The sequence below is a fragment of the Dermacentor albipictus genome, chromosome 2, assembly GCF_038994185.2.
Source record: "Dermacentor albipictus isolate Rhodes 1998 colony chromosome 2, USDA_Dalb.pri_finalv2, whole genome shotgun sequence".
Classification (NCBI taxonomy): Eukaryota; Metazoa; Arthropoda; class Arachnida; order Ixodida; family Ixodidae; genus Dermacentor; species Dermacentor albipictus.
The window spans coordinates 49,611,116-49,632,294 of NC_091822.1; the positions used below are offsets into that span (position 1 = coordinate 49,611,116).

The 21,179-nt window shown below is 45.5% G+C and overlaps 1 protein-coding gene across 1 annotated transcript in view; it reads left to right on the forward strand.

Moving 5' to 3' along the window:
• Window positions 1–20,011, forward strand: part of LOC135904270 (monocarboxylate transporter 12-like) — a 57,025-nt gene extending 37,014 nt beyond the window's left edge. Inside the window, exons 5-7 of the mRNA XM_065434890.1 lie at window positions 6,198–6,341; window positions 14,507–15,298; window positions 18,685–20,011. Of these exons, the coding sequence (XP_065290962.1) occupies window positions 6,198–6,341; window positions 14,507–15,298; window positions 18,685–18,863 (1,115 nt within the window). The 3' untranslated portion in view covers window positions 18,864–20,011. The remainder of the gene's footprint in view (window positions 1–6,197; window positions 6,342–14,506; window positions 15,299–18,684) is intronic.
• Window positions 20,012–21,179: the final 1,168 nt, after the last annotated feature.

The following is a 21,179-nucleotide window of genomic DNA, read 5'->3' on the forward strand; positions in this document are numbered from 1 at the left end:
AAATCCTCAACTAGCGTAAGACCATGACGGCAGAGCAAGCACGTGGGTAGAACAATTATGCAATGCCTGGACGCAAACTCTACAACGGGTGAAAAGAATAGTCTTGAAATCACGGGGGGGGGGGGATGGACGAGTGGGCACTATGGAAAATTGCAGATGCCGTGCTTGTGTCAAAGGTATTGTACGGCATGAATTACCAGCACCGCACAAAAAAGACAACTCATTGAATAGAGGCATCGGGTAATAGCAGGTCTTTCTGACTTTATCATGCTTGAAGACCTCAATGAGAAGGAGCAAACAAACAAGCACCAAGACAGAGTAGAGTTGCAGCGTGCAGCAAAAATTTTTTGCCTCAAGAGCTCAGAACCTGGTCCCAAGATACTATGCCAGCTAGCATATCAGATGCAAAGACGACTGTCCCTTCCTTCAGAAACACCCTCGGGAGCACCTGAACTTGAAACACAACAGGCACATAGCGTGCAATATGGGGGCAAACAATTAGGCCTGAAGAGTATATTCAGCTGCCAAACACACAGAGGAGTTTGTTAATTATGAAAATGCAAGCAAACATTGGGCACATATAGCACACTGATGTGGCAATAGCAGTGTAATAGTAGTATGACACTACATAAAATTAAGCCCCATATAAGTGAGTACCATTTCAGAGCATCCTACACCTACAACAGCTGAACTGAAAGCAATCAAAGCAGCACTTGCAGTGCATATTAAAACCTGCGTAACATTCTGCACACCTGCATGGATTCACCAGAAACTGACTGGCCCTGCACGCACATGAGATTGTCAGGAAATTGAGCTGACTGACATGCGACTTGCAAGCACATGGCCAAGAATTAAAGTACAGGATACATAGCCATGCACACATTCCAGGACACAAGCGGGCTTATAAGCCCGGCATAAGAACGGGAAACTGGACGAGTTGGTGTCTATTCATTATTAATTAAAGCGCAACAGATAGAAAACAGACAACAAAGAAGCACTCTGTGTGCTCACTTCGTTCTTGTCCATCGTATTTCTGTTGCACTATAGTTAATGAACTCACAAGGCTGCACAGGAAAAGAATGATACCTTCGCCCAAGGGTCTGATTTCGCATCCAAATCCGTGTGTGCGCACGCACACACACACACACACACACACACACACACACACACACACACACACACACACACACACACACACACACACAAACACACACACACACAGACACACACACACACACACACAAATGCTGCAAGGGTGCATAGCATGAACCACTATCAATAAGATCACACTAGAGATGGATGAAGACTAACTTTCAACAGGTGTTCATTGTAAAAATGTGGCGAGTTACACAAATTACCAGAAGAAAAAAAGACGTCTTTGAAAGCTAGGTAAAAATTGGTGCGTCATGCAGCCAAATAAAGATGCTACAGAAATAAAATACAGAAGAATTCTAAGTGGAAGAAAGAATAATTACAATTGCCAATCCAGCATGCCAGCACCTTTCAAGAAACACTGTTCTTATACCAATAGACACACTGACAGCTTGCTTATGCAAGCACACTCTCCCCGCTCCATGCCATTGAAGAAAAGCGAGTTTCTTGGAAGGGAGCCACATGAACACTTGGTGATCACAATGTTTTTTTTCCCTGGACTTGTATACTTATATGTATATTCTCGCTTTCCCAATTTTATGTTTGGTTTCATCCAGCACTAGTTTTTATCAGGTTTCATTGCTGTGCTACTTTCTGGTAACCTTTATAAATCACTACATTTTTACATTTAACTGTTGAATGAGAAGTTAGCGTACCCTCTTCTCACTGCTTCACATTATACATTCTTGCTACATTGGCCAAATAAAAAAAATTTATAAGGTACACAAAAGCATCATAAGGGCCATTAAAGTGACTTGTCGCAGTCTAAAAAAAGTAAACAACAGCCTGGCTGCAAACGGCACCTGAGAACACATAGGACGAACAAGAAAACCGAGATGATCTAACAACCCAAAGTTTAATGTACATGCCGAGTAAATGCTGGCTGACAAGCAATAAACCGAACATACACAAAAAGGAGAACCAAAAATTAGTGTGTGCTTCCTGACATCACATGTATCCATTTGTAATGGAGGCCACGCTGACAACATGCTCCCAGCATTTTTTTATCTACAGCTTTCATAATTTCTCTAGGCAATCGATCTGCCCAGAATACCAGCTTCTTCCTCTACAATACACGCTCAGATGCCGAGAGTGCACTGTAGAGGAAGAAGCTAGCAGTCTGTGGCGACCGGCTGCCCAGAAAAATTATGGAAGCTGTAGATGCAGACACTGGGAGAATCTTGTGTCACCAAGGCCTCTGTTACAGTTTCAGAGATGGATGCTTTTCCTGTTGGCATCTGTATAGACACACATCAATTTTTGCTTCTGCTTTTCTGTAGCTTCGATTTATTGCTTGTCAACCATAATTTGCTCGGCATGTTCAAAAAGCTTTTATTTGTTGGTACGCCTCATGATCATCTTGGTCTCAAGCAGAAAGGTGTTCATTCTTTTTGCAGTGGAGCTGTATATGTCTAGGCGAAACACTCGTGGTCCGATCAAAAAGCGCTAGAGGAGGGGGGGGGGGGGGGAGGTATGCGCCGTTGAAATTGTCCTACATGACGGACAGAGAAATTCCTTGTTAGGTAGACATATAAATGCTTATGTATTGAAAATATATACATTTATCTACGTATTATTTCCGGCAAGGGATACATAGGGGGACGGGGTTAACACAGAATCATGATGTCATCATTATCTCGCATAAAGGTGTGGTGGACCATTCATTGGCTACACCGATAGTTACGTCGTTTCTCTCTCGCAGCAGAGTGCGCCTGCAGCAGTCTCTCTCCGACTTCATAACAGATTCAAAAATATATCCCTGTGTTTAATTAAATGAAATGTGCAGCCCCGGTGAGTCACTTCGTAACTACAGTACATAACCGAGTCATAAATTCTCTGATTAACGCATTACAAAACACAAATGCGTAACATAATTCAGAAAGACTTTGATGGACCCGCTGAATTAATACAGTGAGCCACTCACTGCACTTTCCATGATGCTGATCTTGCGAAGCGCGACGTGTGGCATTCCAAATAAACAATGTGATAAGCCTAAGCTGAACATGTGCGTAACCTCATTAAGAAATACAGGCATAACGAATAATATAGAAATACTTTAATAAACCGTCGGAATTAACCCAGTGATAAACACAGGGGCCGCAAATTTCGGCTTCGCTGGTTTACCATGTGTACAGAGCGTTGGGAAGTAATTTTTCTGTTATTGTTTGTTAAGTATTCTATGATGTTGTGCCAGTAAAACACGTTGGGCTAGTTGGTGCTGCTTTTTTCTGCTGGTTTTTTCTTAATGATGTGCCCTTCTTCCTTTTGTAACCACTTTTTTATTCCCCCTCGCCTAATACTCCAACCTCGCAGCCTGTCAAGTATATAATTAAAAAAGTACATACGCACAAGTCATTCATTCATCTGCATGCACCTCGCATCATTTCTTGCTCAATAAACGTCAGTGGGTTGATGTCTGGCAGTGTGCATCTACATTAACTGCCGCTTGCATTTCGTTATAGTTTGTGAACATTGTATCGAATAAAGATTACATGACATTAAGATTGTGACATGCGGTGCATAGACAAACCTTGCAAGCGATGACATGCTGGATTGTTCAACATAAGACAAATTGTATATATCTCAGTTGCTTGAACGGTATTTAATTGACCACTTCACAAAAACATTACTTCGCATAGATTCCAACACGTACACTTAATCTGCAGTTTTTTTTGCTTAATAATATGGTCATTACTGCATGGCCACATTGCAGATTTGAAAACAAAGTTCAATAAATTCGTTCGGCTCAATATTAAAATATGCGTAGATCCCTGCGATTGCAACAGTAGAACTTGATACAATCACGTACACTATAGGATGTTACAAATGCTCAGGACCACCTCCAGAACGTTTGCATCTTGATACTTATGAAAGCGAACAGTTTCATTCCATAGCTGTCAATGTGAGGGAGAAAGAAAACCTAATTGTATTCCTGGAGCAAAAATGCATTGATAAGCCTAGAGATATAGTCATTGCTTAACGCTTTCGAAATGAATGCTTTCGAAAAATGCTATCAACATTCAAGTAGCCTTTCGACAGCAAAAAAAAAAGAATCAGTTTTTCCAACTCTGAACACTGAATTGCAGATAAAGCAAGCAGGCAGAAAATTCTGCCAATATAATCTGTTTAGGAACTCCAAATCGGTGTAAACATTGAGGCTTTCATTTGTACTTTCTCTGGTTGAGCAATCTAGTTTGAAATGAATCCCATAAGCATGTCGAAACAACGTTGATGTAATACAGGCTAAATGCATGACTACCTTAAGAAATCTGGATGATTGCTATAAATTACAGTGAAGAAACTGTAATATCTCATAACATTAATAATGTAATAATATTTATTTCCACAAAACCGGCTAACCGTGAGAGCCGTGCGAGGCTGAGCAGAAAGCTGAAAAACTCTACGGCAAGTGCACGTGCCGTGAGCCTACGATTCTGCATTATGGATAGCGCGTACTGATATGGTCTTTTTGTTAAAAGTTCAGAGTATACTACCAGCGTGAGACGCAGCACAACAAAGTGGACGACAAGCGTGCATTTAGAATGCTATGTTACAACGTACAGGTTTCTACAAAAGTGATGGTAACTGCTCAAAACGTTTGATGTGTCGGCTTTTGCTCTTTAGAAATATTTAGAGAGGACTCCCGTATATATATTCACAGCACATGCACGGCGATGGACGAATCAGGCTAGCGCTAAGGTTGAATTGCACAACACAATTTTTATTCCACGTTCAGTAATCACACATATCATTTGCGGCTTCGTTCAGGGGCACGCGCGGGCTTGCGGGTTGGTGCGTCTTGTTGCGTTTGGCGCAAGAATATGGATAGGAGCAGGCACCGCATATGCGCAATCACGAGCAATGTACACACATTATTTCTCAAAAAGCTGACACCGAGCACGAGTAGCGCGAGGATCTGGTTGTGTTGACACGACAACCTCGTGGCAGCCGAATTCCGAATACTGCACATGCGGTGAGGATAGCTATATGAACTTGTCGATAAGTCATCTTGTAGATTGTTGTAGCGCAGGCAGAACCAAACGGTCACAGAAGGCAGATAAGACAACACACAGCGCTGAACCACCTGCGAACAGCTGTTTGGATGTGCCATGTCGCACTGAACTTCAGAAACCGCCGTTGCGCACTGTAAAACAAATCTTAACATGTTGTGAAATTTCTAAACATGCATATTATTTGCTCCTAATCAAGAAAAGTCAATAATATAATGTAAACGTTTTAGTCATTACAATAAAATAATTATACAGAGTGTGCCACGAAATCTGGCAGTGCGCAACCCGGGCGTCGCACCAGTCGCATTGTTGAAATCGCAATCATGTGAAATGGGCCCTCTAAATATCGCATGACAACGCGTGCGACTGCACCGAATTTTGTCGTTCCAGTGGCAGCATGTGAAACAGCCTTTAGTCGTATTATCCGCGTTCGATGATTATGTATTAAGAATGACATGTTCTATTTTGCCCCTCAACAGCATCAAGACGGATTAATTTGGCGCAGTTAAAAAGGAAAAGTATCTGCATCAAGTGATCTTCCCCTAATATGCAGAAAGAATCCTGAATTTAATGAAATGTTGTTGCCATTTGACGTCCCTATGCGAGGCTGTCATTCTAGGGTGAACTGCTCTTTTGTTTTTATAAAACGACTTCGAACATCCTGGTAGACTACGAGTAGTGTTATGTTCCCTTACGTGGAAACGCAGAGAAAAAACAGAATAAGGGAATCGCAGAATTGCTGCGCTGTATCTTGTTCTGCTTTGGTTTCACAAGAACAGCTCGAATACACGATTCGAAGTTTGCGGCTGTCTATACAGCGCAGAACACGGAACGCCCTCTTGGACAGAATCAATATTGGGTAGCCTGTGTATCTGTTTCTCTGACATGTCTTTATGCTTGGTTTTGCCAGTCAATCTAGCACCTGAAGTTTCAAGCGCAAATGCATTGGCAGGGGGACTAACAAGTAGGCCGGAGCGATCAAAAATTCGCGTAAAGGCTGCTTGCTAAAGGATGCGCGCGATTGTTGCTTTACAGGCCTTATCACGGGGCCCCTGGCGCACCGTTTCAACGCGCGGCCAGTCATCATCGCAGGAGCGGTGATCTCGGGTGTTGGTGCGATGCTGAGCTTCTTTGCCAATAGCATCGCCGTGCTGACAGTGACACTTGGAGCGATACATGGTAAGGTTACATCCGTTTCAATATTACACAACTATACCCACAAAACATGTTGAACTCTCCCCATAGGTGTCTGGAATGCGAGAACGGGAAAATGTTCAGCTGCTCCGCAGCCGAGCCCTGCAGACACCCTAGGGCGCAGTAGATGTAGAAGTTCCTCTTGCCCAGTGCTCTTCATCATAGAGATTGGACGTTTAAGGCGAGCAGCAAATAAGCGTTGCCGCAGCTACCGCATGCGGAAAATTCTTGTGGCCATGAATAAATATAATAAAAGTGAAGCAAAGCATTTTCGCTCTTAGAAGAATAGCACCGGCTCTGGACCTTCGGTGAAGCGAAACGCGTATTGTGGTTGTTGCGTTTATTTTTCTGCACGTTTTAAGAAAAACATTTGCGCCAGATTTTCTACAGCGGTCTCAAATCTGTGACGCTGAAAAAAGCGATATTTTTAATTTAGTTTGCCAATTCCTTCAAAAAAATTGACAAAAATTTTCTGAAAACGAAACTTCTAAGTTCACCGCTCTGTAATACAGCAAGGAAAAACGATATCACAATTCTGTGAATTGCACCATACAGTACATTTAATACGGAGAAAATTGATATGTCGCACATTATTCTAAAGATATTCAGTAATGTGGAAATAAAACTTTTGCAGAACGCTTGTACACAACGGAACAAATTCAGGTAAGATATAAATTGACATATCAGATTTGTCCGCATTGAATAATCTGATGGATGCCGTTTACAGAACGGCGATACCTGTTCTTGATGCAGAGGTATCAATTTATAAATTCGTGTATCTATTGTTTTGGAACATGCGAAATCTTTAAAAGTCTTTTAACAAAATTTAGGCCCTAAATTGAAATTCAGCTTCCAACAGTCACAAAAATTTAACTGTTTCTTTCAAATGCAACAAATTTCCTTATAATCGGTCCAGAGGTTACCTGAGAAAAGCGTTTTTGCGTTTTACGTGTATTTGAATAGGCCGCGTCGTAGTTTGGCCCGAGCTGAAGCTTCCTCTTAACACGATGGGAGCTATGATATCGAGTGTCGCTACAAGTTCAACTCGGCTTCCACAGCTGGCAGTAAAACAACGCTTCGAGCTTTTTCTGGCACTCATCTTCTGGCTGAACCGGTTCAGTGTGTTCCTCAGTGATCGTACCAAGTGTATCCTTGAAGATATTGCTGTACCAACCCAGCAAGGTTACCAGCCTGGCTATTTGAGTGATTTGTACGAGGCTGTCTACAATCGTTTTAGGGCTACTATGCTGCTCCAGTTTCACTACGTGCTCTAATAGCAGCCTCGACCGATACGTGGAGGTGCTTGTCCCTTTGCAACATACAACGGCAGTTTGCCGACATGATCGTTGTGTCGTACACAAGCACTCGGCAAGAGCAACTGCACATGTTCGGACCTGGTCGACACTGGATCTAGCTTCTTGGTCGTGAAAATCTTCTTGAACAGTTGCACTAACATGACGACCACTGCTTCACTGGTTTCGAATTTTATACACAGAGGCATAATGTCATTTGTAACACTGACAGTTATCGCGACGTGGTGAGGATGCCTTACGTCATCGACTTCTACCACGATGGAGTCGGTCATGCTGTCGTCCAACTTTTCGAGGGATTTTGTGCTCTTTCGCTGCTTGCGTTTCTTTTGCGAGCAACTCTTACAGGAGCAGTATACATTATATATGTCCCTTATTTAGACACTTGCAGAAAGTGACAGCAGTATGCGGGCAGCCTTTGTTCGTATAAGTTGGCTAGTTCTGGTGGAAGCTGCAAGGAAACGACGCACGCGGTTATTATAACGCATCTCGTCCACGTCGCACAAACCGTCTTCTGAAGCACCCGTGAGCAATGCAGTTCTAGGAGTAGTCTCCGTGGCAACCGCCTGCTACAGTTTTCTGGAATGCTAGTCTCTTGTTCTCAGGGAAGAGTAGTTGGACCGCTTCGTGGTTGAAGGCGCATACAATTGGTCGCGGACTTCGCGACCGATTCGTATGAATCGATTTACGAATCGGTCGCAGTTGGTATTGTTCAGGAAGACGTGTTGTCGCAAGTTATGCAAACCTCCTTAGCTCGGCAACGAAGTTAGCCACAACCTCGTTGTCTGCTTGACGTCTCCTATAAAACTTCGTCGTCTCTGCAATGAAGGACGGCTGCGGAGCAAACTGGACCTGAAGTAGATCTTACAGTGCCTCAGATGTCTTGGATGACGGCAGCTCCGGTGCGGATGGCGACTTTAAGCCATGCGGCTCATGCTGGTGCAAGAGGGTTCGTCACCTGCTGCTGCGCTTGTGGTGGCCTGGTTAGACAGTCTCCGGGGCCTCCGTTAGCCTGGTTTGTTTGTTTCCAAGATTTGAGAACTTATTCCAACAAATTGTTTGGAAAAATAAGCACCAATAAATTAGAGAAATGCACAAGAAAGACGAAGACAACGATGTGGGCATGTCTTGCATCGACACGGAGGTGCCTAAGGTCGTGAACTATGTCTCGTGGCCTCTACAAACTGACACGGCATTCTGAACTTCGTCGCCAATATGTTGTGGCCTCATTGAAGCACAAAAGCCTGGCAGACCCGTTCGTAAGAGAAACGGAAATAGTGTTCATACTTATCTTCTGCTACAGAGACGAAGGAAAGTTCACAAAAAGTTTGGAGTGACCGCAGCACGAGTAGTGGGACTCCGAAAACCTGCGGCGAGTAACTTAACCCTTTGCTACAAGGAAGGAAGGAAGGAAAAAGTGGAGAAGGAAAGGTAGGGAGGTTAACCAGTTTGGCTTAACCGGTTTGCTACCCTACACATGGGAGAGGGATGGGGGAGATTAAAGATGGGGAAGGGGGAGAGGGAGAGAGAGCACATAGCACAGCACACACACATCGTCCGTTGAAGTCCATCAATCTGGCATGGTACGCGACGTCACTCTCACAGCCGCTTGTCCAATCCCGTCTCTTTCAAAAACCGAAGCAGTCCCTTTGTCGTCTTCACCTGCGATATCTTCTGTCGGCGGCATGTGAAAATCGTGTCGAGGGACAATGGTCTACTGTCAAGGCGCGCTAGAACAGATGCCAGGGACTGTCGCTGAACATTATATTCAGGTCAGTCGCACAGAACATGTTCCAGCGTCTCCTCGCAAAGACAGGCATTACATAGATCGTTGTCGGCCATTCCAATGCGGAAGGAGTAAGATTTAGTGAAAGCCACCCCCAACCATAAGCGATAAAGCAGAGTCGCCTCTCTTCGACGCAGTCCAGTTGGCATATAGAGATGCATCAAAGAGGGCAGGTGGTATTGACGGTTGCTCTGGGTGGTCTGGCTGTTCGGTGTGCACCATAGAGATAGCGTGATCTCATGTGCAAGCACTCGAAGTCTGCTAGCTGCGTCGGATCGTGAAAGCGGTATGGCCTCTTCTTGTGTGTCTTCAAGAGCTGCCCGAGCGGCATTATCGGCGTCTTCATTTCCACTGACGCCGCAGTGACTTGGCAGCCACTGAAACGTCACGTGGTGTCCTTTCTCCTGTGATGTATGGAGTAGGCATCTAATATCGAATACGAGCTGTTCGAATGACCCGCGATGCAGAGCTGATAGTACAGATTGTAGGGCTGCCTTTGAATCGCTGAAGATTGACCATTGTCGAGGTGGCTCCCGATTGACGACACGAAGTGCAGCGCGAAGAGCAGCTAGTTCAGCAGATGTCGATGTTGTTGGGTGGTCAGTCCTAAAGCTGATGGTAATAGCTTTTGCTGGGACAACCACAGCACCGGACGAACACTGGATGTTTGTGGAACCATCGGTATAAATGTGTTCCCTGTCCGCGTACCTCTCGTGCAGAAGAAGCAGAGACAGTTGTTTCAGCACAGGCGACGACAGTTCAGACTTTTTTCCGATTCCTGGTACACTGAGATGGACTGTGGGGCTGATAAGACACCAAGGGGGTATCAATGGTTTAGATGCAGCGGTGAAGCCCGATGGAAGTTTGTCGTTGTATTTGATGATAGTTTTAGCGAATGATGATTGGTGCCTGTCTGAAGGTAGTGCTGCGAGGTGGTGATAGGTGGCACGTGCCAAATATCTGATGTGCGTTCTCAGGGCTTCCACCGTAATGTGAGTTCGCATTGGATGGTCCCGAGCAATCGCAAGAGTTGCCTCTGTTGAGGTGCATCTGGGCAAACCAAGGCAGACTCTGAGTGCTTGAGCTTGTGCTGCCTGCAGAACACGAATATTTGTCTTGCAGGTGTTGGTCAGTACAGGTAGACTATATCTTAGAAAACCGAGAAAGAGAGCTCTGTAGAGTTTAAGCATTGCGTCTACTGACATCCCCCACGTCTTTCCTGCCAAGTATTGAAACAACTGGGAAGTTGCTGTCAGGCGCCGTTTCATGTAGGCCACGTGCGGGCTCCAACAGAGGTATCGGTCAATAATTACGCCAAGGAATCTGTGGGTTGGGACATAGGAAATGGTCCGCCCATTGATTGAGATGATATAAGGCGTCATCGGTTTGCGAGTAAATGCTACTAGTGCGCATTTTTCTGGTGATATGCTGAGACCCTGTTTACACAAGTAGTTCGCTGTCAAAGTGGCCGCTCTTTGAAGTCGCGCACGTATCTGAGGACGTGTGACTGCCGAAGTCCAGACACAGATGTCGTCAGCGTATATTGAAATTTTGATGGTAATTGGCAAGTACTCAGCAAGTCCAACAAGAGCGAGGTTGAATAGCGTCGGGCTGAGAGCACCGCCTTGAGGAACGCCCCTGCTGGTATAGCGTCGCGTAGTTGGGCCATCGTCAGTTAACACAAAGAATGATCTTGCAGATAGGTAGCTTGCAATCCACAAAAAAACTCGACCACCTAGGCCGACCGTCGCAAAGGCGTCGAGAATGGCCTCATGTACTACGTTATCGTATGCCCCTTTCACATCTAGGAATAAAGCTGCAGATAAACGGTTACGGGACTTTTCGTGCTGGACATATGAAACGAGATCAACTACATTGTCGATAGAAGAGCGGTCACGTCGGAAACTAGCCATGGAAATCGGATAAATCTTGTAGTATTCAAGGTACCATTCCAGGCGGCCAAGGATCATCCGTTCCATTATCTTTCCTACGCAGCTGGCCAGCGCTATTGGGCGGTAAGAGGTGAGTTCTAATGGGGATTTGCCCTGCTTTAAGAGTGGCGCCAGGCGGCTTACTTTCTATTCGTCAGGAATATTTCCCTCCTGCCATGAGGAGTTGTAAAGGCTCAACAACTCTATCCGTGCGGACTCTCCGAGATAGCACAAGGCCCGGTATGATATACCATCCGGACCCGGAGATGATGAGCGCCTGCAGAGAGCTAGAGCCGCTTCGAGCTCCTCCATTGTAGAAGGAAGGTCCATGCGGCCATCACGGGAATTGGGGACGTCAGCTCGGGCTGGAGGATCTGGACGAGTCGCTTGGTCTGCGATCAGCGCACAAAAGTCTTCTGGGACATCGATGTCTTGCCGCCCTTGGAAAAGCGCTAGCGCCTTGAATGGGAAACGCCGTTCCGGAAGGCAACGCAGACCTTGCACCGTTTTCCAATTGTGAGACAGTGGCTTGCGGGGGTCGAGTTTCTGGCAAAACGTTGCCCAGCGCGCTAATCTATCCATACGACGCTGAATCTTCTTTTGCATCCTCCTGGCTGCCCTAAGGTCATGAATTGATTTTGTACGCCGATATCGACGTTCCGCCCGGCGACGAAGCGCTCGAAGGCGCTCTAATTCTATGTCGAAGTCATTCCACGTGGAAGAGGTCGTCATCATGCGAGTGGCGTTTTGCATCGTCATTTTAATCGTTTGCTCTAACCCTGATGGTAGGCCCTCGCGGCAGGCATCTTCCATCTCAGATTTGAAGTTGGCCCATTGAATCGTCCGAATGGTATTCCGTAAGCCTGATCTAGACGACAAGCCTTTGATGTTCAGATAGGTGGGAATGTGGTCACTCGCATGTGTCTCAATGTGTGGAAACCACTTCACACATCTGGGGAGAGAGTTGGAGACGAAAGCAAGGTCGAGGCAGCTGCCGTATGTCACGCCTCGAAGAAAGGTGGGGCTACCATCGTTCAGGAGAGTAAGGCCATAATTGTGGGCGATGCTTCCTAATCTTCGTCCTCTTGCATTTGTCCTTGTACTTCCCCATGCTGGATGCTGTGCATTGAAATCTCCTATGATGACCCATGGGGCGGGACAAACACTCAAGATATCCGCAAATGTTTTGGTATCGAAATTGCAGGAAGGCGATATACACACGCCTATGGGAGTAAACAAGAGTTTGTTCTTTTTCACTGTGATGCATGTATATTGATTGTAGTCGTGGGGCGCAATTGGTTGAAAAACATAGGTGAGTTCACGACGAACAAAAATGACGATTTTGCTGCATGCACCATTTGTTGGTGACATGATAAATTCGTATCCTGACAGTCTTATTGATTTCGACAAGTTGGGCTCACAAATGACGATGAGGGGAAACAGATTGGTGTACACAAACTGCCGAAAATCTGAAATTCGTGATTTTAGCCCTCTGGCGTTCCACTGGATGACGGACGCAGCCTTGACTTCTTTCCGGAAGGACGGGGTATGGGTAGCCATCTTTCTAGTTGAGGGATGCAAGCACTGGGCTTAGGGCGTCCAGCACTTTAAGTGCGTTTCGAGCACAGGGTGTCCCGATGTCCACTAAAATTGCTCGAATGGCCTCCATGAGAGAACGTAGCACCGAGATGACTTGGCAGTCTGTTTTAGGTGAATCGTCCATGGCCGGAGAACGATCAGGTGGGACCCCGACCTTCTGAGGTTCCTTCGCAAGGGAGCGGCTTGGTAGCGTAGGCCATTCCTAACTGGCACCGCAGTGGAGTGGGTACTGTCACTTCGCGCATGCGCCTTCTTCGAAGGCGTACGATGGCGCCTACGTCGTCGCCGACGCCGGTCTACTTCGGCTGCCTCCCTGTGGGCAGAATTGCCTCTGGCCATTTTGCTACAAGAGTGCGCGCTTGTGTCAGTATCATGAACAACAGCCACAACATTGCCTCAGCAAGGCATTTGCGCCTGGCTGGTCACAATTATAATACATAACAGTCATCTTAACGAATAACCACGTGTTACAAACCTTCGAGGTGTGTTTTCACGCGATTGGTTCATCTCCTCACAAGACTTCGTATCTTCAAGGCGTTCCCATTGTTACAAGTATAGCGGCATAACGCTGTGTCGCAATAACGTGGACTTATCTTGATGCGTTACGCCTGAATTTTGATTATTTGACGGAGTGTCAAAATTGCGCACAATATTTTTAAATTATAGGGTTTTACGTGCCAAAACCACTCTCTGATTACGAAGCGCGCCGTAGGGGAGCACTCCGGAAATTTGGACCAGCTGGGGTTCTTTAACGTGCACATAAATTTAAGTACACGGGTGTGTTTTTTTCATTTCGCCCCCATCGAAATGCGGCCGCCGCGGCCGGGATTCGACCTTGTGCTCAGCAGCCCAACACCATAGCCGCTGAGCAATCATGGCGGGTGTGCACAAAATTAAGGTATTTTGTGTGTGAGCCATGCCCACTCCCTTGCACACACGCATGAACGAAAACACAAATGCACACACCAACACATACACACAGAGAAAACGGAGGTTCAGCCGTGTTGCGTTTAAGCAGAGGCTAATGTGGAAAATAATTAATTGCGCTTGGCGTTGCTGCCATTTCAAATGCAAAAAAAAGAAAAGTGAGAACTGCCATTGTTGCTTAGGGGCTATGGAGTTGGGCTACTGAGCACGAGGTCGCGGTATCAAATAACGGCCCCGGTGGCCGCGTTTCCACGGGGGCGAATTGTGAAACACGTTAAAGAACCCCAGGTGGTCTAAATTTCCGGAGCCTCCCACTACGACGTGCCTCATGATCATATCGTGGTTTGGCACGTAAAACTCAATAACTTAAAGAGAAACTAAGGGGTGTCTTTATGTGCTCTTTTATGTTTGAAAACTTTTATTAGGCTTGTAGCGCATTATTTAGCATATTATGTAACTGCCGCTAGAACAATTGCGAAAGCTATTGGCTAAAACAGGGAGCAGCTGTCGAGACTGTAAGTGCTACGTCACTGAAACGTGACGCAGTGCTACTTTTATATACTTAAAGTGTGTGTTTTTGTCATTCCGTTCTCGCAGCGATCGGAGCCGGTATGGTGTTTGTCGTCTCGCCGACCATAATCAGTGAGCACTTCGTCAAGCACAAAGGTCTCGCAATGGGCATCAACTTTACCGGCGTCACAATGGGCACGTTCGTTTTTCCCAAACTTCTCGAGTACATCACCAAGATGTACGGCCTGCGTGGCGCACTGCTCATCTTCGGCGCCATTGTAATGAATGGGCTCGCATTCAGCCTGTTCCCGCGGACACCCAAGTGGCGAAGCGCCTCTCCCGAGGGAAAGCTGGTCAAGGCTCAGGCTTCACCGTCTGCCTCCAGTGGCGACAAGAAACACGGGACTTTGCGCCATGGGCTCACCGTGTTTAAGCACCCCATCTTTTATCTCGTCATGTACAGCTTCATTGTTCACAGCTTCGGGTTCGAGTGCTACATATCATTGTTCGTGGACTTCGCCGTAGACCGAGGTGTCGCCGTTTCCAGTGCAGTTACCGTGATTTCCATGGGAGCCATCGCCGAAGCACTCGGCAGGCTCACACTCCCCGCTGCCGTCGACCGTGGCTGGCTGACCAACAAGCAGCTGATCGTACTAATCTTTGCCGTCCAGGGAGGAATGTTCATAATCCTGCCTTTCCTCTACGTTCACGGGCTCCTCTTCGCCGTGGCCGCCATCATCGCTTACACCATCGGCACTGGTCTAGTGCTGTTTCCTGTCATCCTCGCTATTTACCTGGGCCAAGAAAGGATGTCCATGTCATATGGAATGGTCATCGCCTCAGCCGGGCTACTCTCGTTTATAAAGCCCTCTGTGATAGGTAAGGATTAAAGAAAAATTGCTTGTTATCCTTCATTACTACGTTTGGCACCCATAAAGTGCCAATTTCGTAAGCAGTAAAAGACTTAAACACGTAGATCTGGGGCCTTTAACGTAAAACTATTCGAGTATGTTTTTATTCGAATCTGCTGACGTCAAACTTGCGTAACCACCGATGCAAGCACTGGGCGCTCACACGCAGGGTTGTCTGACCAGACCAAGCAAACGCTCTCCTCGTTCATAGGAGGTCATTTTTGTTTGCTTGAAAAACGAATAACATTGCCTACACTGAGCGGCTTGTCGTATCTAATTGGCTGACAAGAGGCGAGTAAAACGCTCTAGTGGAGAGAGATTCGACAGGGCAGAGCCAGTGCACTGAAAATTGATAACCGGTTGAAGAGGGTGGTGCCGGCGTCTGCGATTGGTCCGCTTTCCCTTACTTAGATTGCGGTGGCTGGTCGAAAATCGCAGCGGCCTGCAACGTAAGCTTAAGAATGACTCTGAAACGGTTCCTCAGCAAGGAAGAGTTGGTAGAATGAGTTCCTTAACGCGTCTAAATTGCTCGAAAACGCTACACGGCCACGCAAGAAGTTTTATTATACGCAAATAAACCCATGCTCTTCGGCAGCAGCGAGTAGCCAGCGCCTGAGCGATGGGTGGCAGCCATCTTTTATTCCTTTCGGAACGGGGCAGCCTGCGGCTATTCAAACAAAAATTCAATTTTGTTCGGCATATTAATGTATTTTTAATGCATACACGTCACTTTCACGCGGTGAGTTTTAGCGCATATGTGACGTCGCGTAACAGGCAGGTGAAATGGGTGCAGCCCGTAACCTTTTGACCAATAGCCGGGGGCTAATGGCGAAAATGCGTCGAACCAGAAATACCTGTTTTTCTTTTTTCGGTCAAATCATGCATTATCAGTGTATACACATAATATCAGATGGGGAGGTATCGCGGTTTCCGTGACGTCCCGTGACATACAGGTGAAGTGTGAGTAGTCCAAAAAAGTTTTTGACCAATCGCGGATGGCTCATAGCAGAATTGGAATAGAAAAGTTTGGAATAGTTTTACGTTATAGCGCCTCCGCTGGCATAAAAAGTGACTACAAATCACAAACGCAACCGTGGTTGTGAAACGCGTGAAATGTTCATAACCTCGTTCTTTTTGCCGCAACGAGCGATGTGCTTAATTTTGTTGTGACGAAAAATTACAATTACCTTATAGACATATTTGTGTTGACTATTTATTTGGATAAAGTAATATATGGCTATAGAACATTTTCTGAGTCCGTAGCCAATGCAAGTCATATTGAATGTTGCGTTAAATATCGTGATGATAATTGCAGAGATTTATTCAATGAGGAAGTCGAGTTACAGGTAATAAGCGTCAAAGCTCCATTTACTATGGTCTTCGATTATATTTTATGATTCGATCTTGAGCTGTGTACGGCACAAACTAACAAGACGAAAGGAACATAGATCAGCAAGGGATGCTCAAGCGGACACAATGCCTGGCGTCTGTTGCTTTCAGTCGGCTAATTTGTGTGGTACACAGTGCAAGAATAACGAATGCCCACCAATCAGTACCATTCATCCGTCCGCCAAATTAGCCATATCAACGTGGAAGTTTTGAAACGATACGCCGGAGAACAGGGATTTGCGAACCATTGCGTCTACAGTAGAAATAGTGGAGGTGGTATGTCAGTAAACTTCGCGCGATGCAAGAGATACTGAAGAATGGATGCCTTTTTCCATAAACGTAGCAGTCGAAAGTTCGCACAGAAAAGCCCACACAGGAAGCAGGATTTCTTCTATACCTAGTAATAATTGTGGATACCAACATTAGTGCTATGCGTAGAGGTACTAGCGACAAAGCGTAGAGGCTGTGGATGAGCAAGCCCCAGAGCTGTCATCAAAAATGCTACAAATGGAAAGAAAAACTAAGATCAGTAAATGTAGCAGAAACTGGAAGAAAGGTAGAGAAATCAAGGTCGTTACTCACAAACATCTAGGCTCTCAATCAGGTGCATAAGGACCGCAAGTGGCTATGAATGGAGAGTACAAGTAAAATAATTTCTCAGGCTTGAATCGTAGGCGGGAGTATAGTGCAAAGAGGAGCGCGAAGCAAGCTTTGCAAAAAAGTAATAGCGCAAATGTAGAATCCGCACAGCATGAAAGTTTCGTAGGACAGAACTTTGAATCCTTTGTGCATCTCACACACCTATGTGTATATATATATATATATATATATATATATATATATATATATATATATATATATATATATATATATATATATCGGTGGGCTTAGTATACTATAAACCTAGGTAATTTTTCTACCTAACCACCGTTTTTCGTACCTCTGGAGCAGTTCCTTTCGTCCACCTTTATAGAAGTATACCGTCACGTCTGGGAATTGAACCGGATGACAGCGGTGGTCTTGAGTTTCTCGTTGTCTTCAAACCGTTGTCTCCCAAAGCTCTGTTTCAAGTGCAAAAAGGGGAAATAGTCAGTTGGTGCAAAGTGGGGAAAAGGTTCCCGACCAAAATCTTAAACTTTGTGCTTGGTACGGGCAGCGGTGTGAGGACGCGCATGCTCACAAAGGAGGAGAATTGCAGAGGACAGATTCCTGCACCCTATGTATTTGATCGCACGTCTCAATTTGTTGAGCGTTTCGCAGTATACGTCAGCTGTAACTGTAGTACCACGTTCCATGAAATAAAGCAAAAGAACACCTTTTTGGTCCTAGAAAACTAGAGATGAAGTTGTGGAAGCTTTGCAAGATATTTTGAAAACTCAATGTTCACAGCACGCACACGACATGGGGTATACAAACGATGTTCAGGGACACATTACTGTCATCGTCTATCTAGGATTTGTCAAATCACCATTATGCATGCAGTCAATTGATCAAATCAACCAGGGTTCACGTTTGAAGATGATAATCTAAAATATACAATTCCTCATCACTAATGTTTAATTTTGAGCACTCGCATAAAAAGTGCTAAATTTCTTAATTCGTGGTGCCCAAGTACCTATTTCTCGGCCTTCGTTTACGAATTCCTTAGAAAAGTGGTAGACAATAAAATTAGGCACTGCATAGGTCGCAGCACGTTGCTTATGTTTTTATTCAAGCAATCTGCCCACTGAAGTTGGTATCATGCGTGTGGCGTACTCACGCAGAACGCAAAGTCCGTAATAAAGAAACCACTTTGGCGTAAGAATTCAGCGAGCATTCCCAATCCTCTCGACTGTGACACCCCCTCCCCCTCCTCACGACCGAGCCAAAACAGTTTACAATAACTACACATCCAAAGCTACCGAGAGAGTTACATCCTTTGATCAGGCGACTTTCATGTGATGCTTCTCCCATTTTCTTTTCCAGGACACTTCCGGGACTACGTTGGAGCCTACGATGCGCTTTTCGTTATCTGCGGATCGCTCATCGCCTTTGCAGCCATTATGTGGATTCTTGTGTTCATGTGGGAAGCGAGAGAAAGGAAAAAAGGTGTCATGGGCAAAGGTGGTGCGCTGGAAGGTGGTGAGGCCGCTACAAAAATGTAGGAATTATAAATTATGAAGTGTTAATGGCACACTCATTCAGGGCAGCAGAGGAAAGCACTAGCAGTCGTCAACGGAGAAAGTCGACGTCCTGCTGCTGAATTCCTCATTCATCGTTTCTTATCGCCTTTAGCACACGCGAGGGGATTCACAAAGCTTCTCATTGCCACTCTCTCATTGACAGTATCGGCGCTGCATCTGCAATTCATAACTCCGTAAAACTCCAAAGTTCTGTCAGTTTCACACTACGTCTGTGGGACAACAGCACATTATGCATATTGTCACATTTTCATGACGGTGAAGAACAAGCAAGTGTTACAAATGTGAATCACGATTGTAGCTCTGTACTCGGTGAACTTGTACAGTGAAAAAAATGTGACCCTCAAATCACAAAGATGGCAACGAGACCCGTTGTCGGTCATCGGAATCTTTGCGCACGGGTCATGTGCGTCGGCTATTTGTACATGACTCATTGTACATTCCAGCGCTCGCTTACGTTTAAGAATGTACGCGCGAAGTTCGGTCGTTGACGCAATGCGATTAGATAAGATTATTTCGCTATAAAATGGGCGACAACACTGATGAAAATTCCGACCCATACAATAGGTATGTATATGTGTGTGCGTGTGGGTGTGTGTGTAGTGTGTCCCAGCTAACGTTAGTCAAGCTGTTCAACAAAAAAGATTTTAAAATAAAATGTGAAACATGTCATTATGGAATCTATGGTGTTCGGTCATCAAATGTTTGGTGACTTATCACCGTAGGTCCTAAAATCCTATCTTGCACCGTTTCTAAGTACTTTATTTTTCGTTGAACAGCTTGGCTAACTTAGCTGGGACACCCTATATGTATATTCATTTGTAATTTGTATGAATCCAAACTCACAGGAACGTGTCCCAATGATGTAGTGGGCTCATTGAGCCTTGCGTGCTGAAGAAATTATGTCGCTCACATGTATATATACTTCAGGTGTTCTAAATGTATTATTGCTTCATTCACATTTTTAAAATTTTCTCTTACGTTTTTGTGAGCGCCTTACTGCGAATAAGTACGTCACGCTGTTTCTGTATCGGCCGGGACTAAGGAAATCATTCACGCAAGCTTATGCTGTGAAATTTTACAGCACAATAAAAAAAATTACTTGACGAGCAGCCGTAGGCAGCTTCATCAAGGAAGGCGACTTTCAGGCCGCCTTAATCACGACGCCGAATTGTCAAGGAGAACTTCGTTGTCTTTCGAGAACCTCCGTGATTTTTTTATAGTGTGCCCATTCAGAGCGAAATGCGTGGTATTTATTGCTTCATTGTGGCGGCCCTAGCTTCACTCGAATTTGACAGTTGTCAGTACTAGAAAACTGAAATTTAGGATTCGTAGTGCTGTCGCTAAAAATACTGCGCCTAAGCTTTGAACTGCATGAGTAGTGATTATGAGAGTCGAAAGATGGATAGTGCGGCAATATAGCGTTTGGTCATAAGCTGTGAGCAATAACAGGGAATAAGTTCACTTTAAAGGTCTACTGCAACGAAATTTAACATGGGCTAACTGTATTATAAATGCCTAGTGTATACTCTCAATGTAATCGTGGCAAAGCCGCAGGGCTGGGAATTCGCTAATTTTGCTGTTAGTACCTATTGAATAGCGCCTATGCACAAGACGCGTGCACCTTACGGCAAAGCGGTAGGAATGCGGATGCGGTGAATATTGAAGAACCGCACGCAACTCTTGATCTCTCAGCTAAGCCTAGTTTTGCCACTTGTGTTCGAAGACGTGGGATCCACTTTCCTCGTTGAGGATTGAGGAACGTGAGGCTGGGTCCTATATTCAGGACGTTGAACAAACACGTATATATTTACGTAAGTAGGACAAAAATACAAAGTAATACAGAAAGTATGATGATGAAGTGGTAGTCACCGATCACTCCTGCCGTCCGTAGCTCCTTTTATGCCTTGCGTGATCGCTGTTTAGTCACTTCCCCCAATCCGGCGTGAGGAGGCCGATAACATCAGGTCCAACCAATCCGGCGTCAGGAGACGCCGATGACATCAGGTACCACCAATTCGGAGGTAGGTCGCCCTTTTCGCCGACTCCTATCGTACTCTGACAGGAGATGGCCGGATCATCGCACTGAGCGCCTCTCTGGCTTGGACACGCCAGTTTGTGCTGTTGACAGGTGACAGCCACATCATTGCTAATTGCTCAAACCACTCCTGAACGAAGTATTCCCGCGCTGGTCATAATTCATCCGTGTAGAGAACCATTTTGACGAGGCTGTCAAGGCGTTCCCCGTAATCGTGCGAGCCGTGACCGAGGGGTGTCGCG